The sequence below is a fragment of the Epinephelus fuscoguttatus genome, linkage group LG2, assembly GCF_011397635.1.
Source record: "Epinephelus fuscoguttatus linkage group LG2, E.fuscoguttatus.final_Chr_v1".
NCBI classification, from domain to species: domain Eukaryota; kingdom Metazoa; phylum Chordata; class Actinopteri; order Perciformes; family Serranidae; genus Epinephelus; species Epinephelus fuscoguttatus.
The window spans coordinates 46,756,577-46,764,366 of NC_064753.1; the positions used below are offsets into that span (position 1 = coordinate 46,756,577).

The 7,790-nt window shown below is 41.4% G+C and overlaps 1 protein-coding gene across 2 annotated transcripts; it reads left to right on the forward strand.

The window, feature by feature from the left end:
• Positions 1-271: 271 nt before the first annotated feature.
• On the forward strand, positions 272-4,621 carry rwdd3 (RWD domain containing 3). 2 transcript variants are annotated; one of them, XM_049562012.1, is made up of 5 exons: positions 272-481; positions 2,421-2,656; positions 2,743-2,973; positions 3,978-4,096; positions 4,244-4,621. In XM_049562012.1, the coding sequence occupies exons 1-5, from the start codon at positions 397-399 to the stop codon at positions 4,356-4,358; spliced, it is 786 nt and encodes a 261-aa protein (XP_049417969.1). In that variant the 5' UTR covers positions 272-396; the 3' UTR covers positions 4,359-4,621. The 2 variants fall into 2 exon arrangements, with proteins under 2 accessions (XP_049417969.1, XP_049417980.1); XM_049562023.1 differs by having other exon boundaries at positions 2,749-2,973.
• The last annotated feature ends 3,169 nt before the right edge of the window (positions 4,622-7,790 follow it).

The window sequence follows — 7,790 nt, forward strand, 5'->3', positions numbered from 1 at the left end:
GCCATCTGCTCACCAACATTTATTAATAAATTAATTAACGATGGCTGCTGGGAAAGAATATTTTCATAAAGAAAAACTGTTTAATTAAAGAATAGTGGCTCTATTCTTATGTCCACATATTGTTTGATTACTTGCTGCTGTGACACTCAGTTTGGGATCAACAAAGTACTATCTATCTATCTATCTATCTATCTATCTATCTATCTATCTATCGTAGCGCGGAACTGATGAAGTCGGTTAGTGAAACTACCCGGACGACAATGTCGTGCGGACATGTGCAGCAACATAATATCACCGACTCCACTGAAACATGATTGTAAATAATAAAGTCTGTTGACATGGTGTCTGTTTAACGCCGCTGTGGAGAAGTTACCACACAGTAATGATCCGTAAATAATGTCCGAGGCTGCTTTAGAGGAAGTTTCTGTTTTATCGTCCATTTACTGCGGAGGAGGAGAGTTTCAGCTCCTGCAGCAGTCTGGTGAGTTCACATCTCACTACAAACACCTTCATAGACGTTTAAAGTTACAACAAACTGACCATGTTAACAGACGACATGAAGTCTCTGTCAGAAAGACACAGTAAAATGACACAGCTAGCTGCTCCAGTAGTAAAGTAAATCACAGTTTCCAAGTAGGACTATGTGGCATCACATTATAATGATGAGACAAGTTCAGAGACTCCTTTAATACCCAAATGAAAGAGGACAAAGCCTGTTTCAATCTGGCCTCCTCTGCTTACAGGGGCATGCAAAAGTTTGTTAAGTTTGTTTGTTAGTTAAGTAAGTAGGAGATGAACTGATCTCCAAAAGGCATGAAGTTAAAGATGAAACATACTTTTCGACATTTAAGCAAGATAAGAGTATTATTTTGGTTTTGTACCATTTTAAAGTGAAAAAATTAAAGGAGCACCCCACAAGAGTTCGGGCACACCAAGACATTTGAGCTCTCAGACAACTTTTCCCAGGGTCTCAGACCTTAATGAGCTTGTTAGGGCTCTGGCTTGTTCACAGTCATCGTTAGGAAAGGCCAGGTGATGCAAATGTCAAAGCTTTATAAATACTCTGACTCCTGACACCTTGTCCCAACAATCAGCAGCCATGGGCTCCTCTAAACAGCTGCCTAGCACTCTGAAAACTAAAATAACTGATGCCCACAAAGCAGGAGAAGACTACAAGAAGATAGCAAAGTGTTTTCAGGGAGCTCTTTCCTCTGTTTGTAATGTCATTAAGAAACGGTAGTTAACAGGAACTGTGGAGGTCAAGTTGAGGTCTGGAAGACTTTCCAAGAATGCTGCTCGTAGGATTGCTAGAAAGGTAAATCAAAACTCCCATCTGACTGCAAAAGACCTGCAGGAAGATTGATCAGACTCTGGAGCTGTGGTGCACTGTTCTACTGTGCAGCCACACCTGGACAAATATGACCTTCATGGAAGAGTCATCAGAAGAAAACTTTTCCTGTATCACCTTTAACACAGTGGATCACAACATTCTCCTGTCATGTCTTGATTCCTGTGTAGGTATTAAAGGCACAGCGCTAAAATGGTTCCAGTCTTATTTGTCAGATATGAGTTTCTCTGTCCATCTTGGCCAGTACTCTTTTGCTGTGTCCCCACTTAATTGTGGGGTACCGCAAGGCTCTATTTTGGGCCCTAGTTTATTCTCGTTGTATATGCTTCCCTTGGGGTCTATTTTTAAAAAGTACAACATCTCCTTCCATTGTTTTGCGGATGACCTTAAGATCTATCTGCCCATAGTAGTAGTAGTAGAAGTATTTACATGCATAGCCTGTACAGCACTTTGGTCAACTGACGTTGTTTTTAATGTGCTATAGAAATGAACTTGACTTGACTTGTGTCCTCACCACAATATTCAGCCTCAGAAGTTCACAAAGGAACATCGAAACAAGCCTGATACTTTTGGAAACAAGTCCTGTGAACTGATGAAGATAAAATACAACTTCACGGACACAATGAGCAAAGGGACACCTGTCCAGCTGTTAAACACTGGGATGGATGGATCATGCTTTGGGCTTGTGTTGCAGCCAGTGGCACGGGGAATATTTCACAGGTACAGGGAAGAATGGATTCAGTTAAATTCCAGCAAATTCTGGAGGCAGACATCACAGCATCTGTCAACAAGCTGAAGATGAAGAGAGGATGGCTTCTACAACAGGACAATGATCCTAAACACACCTCCAAATCCACAATGGACGACCTCAAGAGGAGCAAGCTGAAGGGTTTGCCATGGCCCTCACAGTCCCCCGACCTAAACATCATTAAACATCTGTGGATAGAGCTCAAAGAGCAGTGCATGAAGACGACCCAAGACTCTCACAGAGCTAGACAGTGGTATATTAGACCTTAAAAACCAGAATCATAATGTCTGTTAGTGCTGTAACGTCGCTCTGTTTGCCCTCCAGCTCAGGATGGACTCATGGTCCAAATCAACAGCACTGTTGGAGGTGAACGAAGACTGGACGTGAGCCTGTTGTTCCATCTGCACCCCAGCTACCCTTCCTGTCCTCCCGCCATCTCCGTCTCCTCCACTGTTCTCTCTAGGACTCAGTGTCACAACATCAGACAGAAGCTGCTGGATCAAGCTGCAGCTTTACCACCAGAGGAACCAATGGTTCATCAGCTGGTGGAGTGGATGCAGGTAAATCATCTTACTGACTGTTTAATGAACTGTAACAAATAATTAAATGACACTTGACACACTAATCTTTTGATCTGTGTAATAAGGAGCAGTGTGTGGAGGTGACAGACGGCTGCAGAGGTGCTGAGGAGGATGTGAAAAAAGAGAGAGAAAAAGAGGAGGAGTGGACGGCAGTGCTGTCGTTGGACCACATCCGATCAAGAAATCGTTACATCAGTCTGCTGGAGCGCTGGACCCAGCAGCTGCAGCTCACTGGGAGGTTATTACTGGGAAGGAGTATACTGGTTATTCTGCAGGGAGACAGAGCCAACATCAAGGTACCAACCAACTTACACACCATCACACGAAGTTGTACACACGAAGAAGCTAAAACAAAAGGAGGCTGGATTTTTTTTTTTAATTAAAAATGACTTAAATGATAAATTGATAATCACAATAGTTACAAATTAATTTTCTGTTGATTGACCAGTCACTGCAGCTCTGACATGAGACACACTGCAGAGGTTAAAAGGTTCAGTGTGCTGTAAACTAAGTCAAGACTGTCTTACTCAGAAAATGAGAGCATCTGTCCTTTCGTCAAGTGCTCCAAAACATCTGTAAGCACTCAAGTGGCAGCGCCTTCTAGTGACTGTGGGAGTTATGATCCTCCTGTCAGGAGCATAGCATCATATTTGAACACCAGAGGGCGCTGTTTCTGTGTCAAACTGACAGTCAGTGTTGTTTTCCTTAAACCAGTGGCTCCTTAACTTTTTCCTGAGAGGACCCCTTTTCTGTCACAGAGTAAACTGAGTGCTGAGCATATGTTTTTGGATATGTAAGCATATTTATTTTTGGATGAAGTTTGAGCAGATTATTTCCTGTGAAATTTGCATCAAAGATGAGTTTTCCTGGTATATTTTTTAGGAACTTTTGACATGATTCTCTACTTGTAATATTGTTTTGTTTAAGGCTTCCTTTATGACAGATTCAGTGTTTTCTTCTCCCTGACGGTTAGCCATTATTCTGTTCGCTCTTTGAATGTGCATACTTTTCTAATGCAGGATTAGTCTGTTCAGCAGAGTGAAGGCTCTCTGAATATAGCTTGTCTTCAGGTTAATATCTTGAATAATTATCTAAACTTTTGAAAAATAATTTCAGTCAGTTTTCTTCACCGAAATAGGTGGGATGCTGAGCTACAGGTCTACTGTGGATTTAAAACAAGTTTTCTCACACTCCCTAAATAGGGTTGCAGCAAAATACTGGTTTTAAGGTGTACCATTATAAAAAAAAAAGTTAACGATTAATATACCGTGTACATCTGACTGTAGTCTTGTCTCTCTAGGAGTTTTGTCGCCTTTTAAAGACGGTGAAGGTGGATGTGGATTCTTCAGGCAAGAAATGCAAAGAGAGGATGATGAAGGTTCTCATTGAAAGACCTTGTTCTTCCTCCTGTGGACATGGGTAAGGATCACAGACATACACTTTGACTCTGAGGTAGCAGGGAAATGGAATAAGGGCAGGACTTGTATGATCAGTGTTGGATCACGCAGCAGTATTGTGACAGCTCTCACACTTCCCACTCTGTGTCTCTGTGTGTCTTTCGATCAGTCTCCAGGGTTTTGCAGTGAAGAACTACGAGTCGTTAGCAGAGCTGACCGCAGCCTTCCAGGAAATTAACATGGCTGAGATTTACCAGCAGATACTGCCATCATTAAGTGACTGACAGCACACAGGTTACCACGGTGACCAGTGACTGAACCCAAACTGAGAAGATCCTCGACAAGATTCAGACTCAACAAGCACAGTCTGACTGTAGAAGCAGGTGCACACAAGACGAGCCACCTGCCATGAATACCAGATTGAATGTAAAGCATCCACCGGAGACCCAACTCCTAAACAACACTATAACTGTGTGGTAACAGCGGCTCAACAACAGACACAAAAAGACTGATGGTTGAAACACAATAAAGTTATTGCTGATGTGTATTTTGACAATTTATCTGATTTTCATTGATGGACTGATTGGTTCATCTGCAATAAATCTATGTGAACACAGAGTGGACCAGAACTAAAAGCTGGTCCAAACCAAATGAGCCAAACTACTGTCACACTCGCAGCGTTGATCAAATATGAATTAAGATTCTGTCACTGCACTGTCCACTTCTCGTCTCAGATGTTTTCAGAGACATATTTTAGTGTACTGCTTTGCTGTAAAATGAGAGATTGTGACTTGGCTGCCATGTTTGAAAACAGCTGAGCAGAAATGACACTCTGGCCAAATCTGCACTCTTGCAAATCAAGTGTCGACTCGTAGTGACTAGAGCATCATTTTTATGCCCCTGCACCAGAGATAGCCGTGGCTGGAGGTAATATGTTTTTTTAGGTTGTCCATCCGTTTCTCATGAACAAGATATCTTAAGAACACACTGAGGGCATTTCCTCAAATTTGGCACAAACATTCACTCAGGCTAATGATGAAATGATCTGATTTTGGTGGTCAAAGGTCACTGTGACATCACAAAACATGTTTTTGGCCATAACTAAAGTATCCATACACTTAGTATGACAAAACTTCACACAAATGTCTAATAGGATAAAATAATTCAGTTATGACATTTTATATCCAAAAGGTCAAAGGTCAGCTTCACTGTGACATCATAATGTTCTACAAAAGCACTTATGGCCATTATTCAACGCCATATCTCAGGAACAGAAGGAGAGACATTTGGTCAGATACTGAATTGGTGACACTAATCTTGGGTGTCCATCTTGAATCTGAGCTGCCAGGGGCAAAGATGTGTATAAAAGCAGGTTTAAGAATATGTAGGTTTTTTGCATCACCATCCATATTTGAAGCATTGTCAGCTGTCATGTCTACATATGAGTCTGGACAGACATGGCTGTAAACTGCAACTTGCGAGGTGGTAATTCTAGTTTTTATAACCCATTTTATTATCATTTAACCCAAATCATGATCTTTCCTGAACCTTAACCAAATCCTTTTGTTTCCTGAAGTTAGGACAGAAGTCTGGACACAGACCAAAAGTTTTGGTGTCAAAGTCTTGCACTTCCAAAGCCTGCACAATACATAAATGTAATGTTTTGTTACCCTAAAGAAATGTCTCTGAACATAATCAAGGCATCATTTACTTTGCCACAACAATGTTAGTTATAATTATTAACAAACAGAGGTAGTTTCCTGGGGACTCAGTTGTCCTTGCCTACATATTAAATGGACCGCCCCAACAAATGTGTTTATTGTGAAAGAAACTGTTGTCCTCACTTGCCTGCCTTCAACAGAGCAGGACAGGAGGGTCTGATATTAAACAGAACAACCCCCCCCCCTCCCTTCCATAATGAGAATATCTTCATCATAATGAGGACCAACATCAACACACAGGACATAAACAGTTCTGGGTTTGTAGATGAGCGAGGCTCAAGAGGATGTAAAATGAACAGATTCCAGTTGCTTCATCTCAAGAATTTAAACCTCAGGTCACTCACCAGTTTACAGCTGCTTTTCCTCCAACGCATTCCTCTCAGACCATATGGGTCTTTGAAGGCTGCAATATGTGTGTTCTGAGTTTTGTTCTTTACTCTCTCATCCACATGAATTGACCTTAATGTTTTGTACATGACTTACTGTAGCATGATAAGTTAAACAGTTATTGTTGTTAACATCTTTGACTCATGGCAGTGTCCCATGTCAGCTTTTCACTCGGGATTCCTTTTTTTTTTAAATGTCAATATTTGGGCTCAGACGTTTCAGCCCAAATATTTAAAATATTGAGAACTGTATGAGAGACATGCTGATTACCAAGAACTGGAATAACACCATGGATGTGCTGTCAGGCACGACAAGACATCAGAGAGTCCACTTCAGTTGTGATTCAGGGTGTTTTCACACTTGGTCCTTTTCAGCCCTCTAAACAGACTCAGAGCGGTGACTCAGCATTTTCTGCCCATATGTAAACACTCCAATAGAACTCAGACCCCTCTAAAGCGACCACCTCGGGGGCACCTCGGTCTGAGTTTGGGTCGCTGTAAGGCTGCAGTGCGGTTCACTTAACCTGTGCCCTGTGAACATAAAGCGCTCCAGGTTCACTTTGCTCTTTGCCGTTGTATTCAGCCCTCTAGTTCACATGCTGTTGCACTGGGATGCTTGGACAAACATACAAAACCACACGGGCCTGAAATGCTTGCAAGGATGCAGGATGAGGAGTAGTTTGGTCCACAGAAGATACTGCACGTCTCCAGTTTGGGAATGTAGAATACATCAAACAGATACAGTCTACAGCACAGAAACACTAAGGTTTACCTCCAGTTTTAAGTTCATCTGAAAGTGAGGGGCTTTATAACCACACTGCAGTGTCACGTCAAAGTAAAAATTAAACTATATCAGTATATAAATTATTATATACAGGCTACAGTTTGAACAGAGACAGGACTGAGGCCCCGTCAGAGGTAAAGTGGAGCAGAAAGAGAACTGAGTCCTCTTGAAAATGAACTGACATTGTGTACACAAAAAGAACCAAGTCCCTTTTCTGTTGGTCCACATTTTGATGCACTTTAAGAGGACTGAGTTCAGTTTGTTTAAAGAGGACTATATGTGAAAACACCCTTATTGTAGTAGGTATGTCAGTCTGGCACCAATCAATGCTGATTTCATCTAAACAGACTGGTTACAGTTTCCATCCACATCTGTCCAGACTCATATGTAGCCCTGACAGTTGACAATGCTTCAAATGTTGCTGCAAAGAAGCTGCATATTGTAAAACGTGGATGCTTCACACATCATAAGTCACACAGAAGATCTAAACAGCACAGTTCAAGGTGAACACCCAAGTTTAGACGTCACGTTCACGAGAATTAGACTGACTCAAGGTCGAAGTGACAGTGACAGTGCCATCCAAAATCTAATTTATTGTTGAGTCCAAGTGTACCTAATTTAAAGAAATTCCTCAATTCGTTATTGAGATATTGAGATCACCAGAATATGACAGATGTACCACAAGTGTACAGACATTTGACTACACATGAACTAACAAGAATTAACACAATGTAAAATCAATCAAGGTAACATCAAACAACTCAAGCCTCAAAGTATTTTGAAAACAAATTAGCTAAGAACAAAGGAACTCATATTTTCACTCAG

Coding starts and splice junctions, on each gene's coding strand:
- rwdd3 (XM_049562012.1), top strand. CDS start 397: ATGTCCGAGGCTGCTTTAGAGGAAGTTTCTGTTTTATCGTCCATTTAC. Junction 482..2,420: donor TCAGCTCCTGCAGCAGTCTG/GTGAGTTCACAT, acceptor TTTGCCCTCCAG/CTCAGGATGGACTCATGGTC. Junction 2,657..2,742: donor AGCTGGTGGAGTGGATGCAG/GTAAATCATCTT, acceptor CTGTGTAATAAG/GAGCAGTGTGTGGAGGTGAC.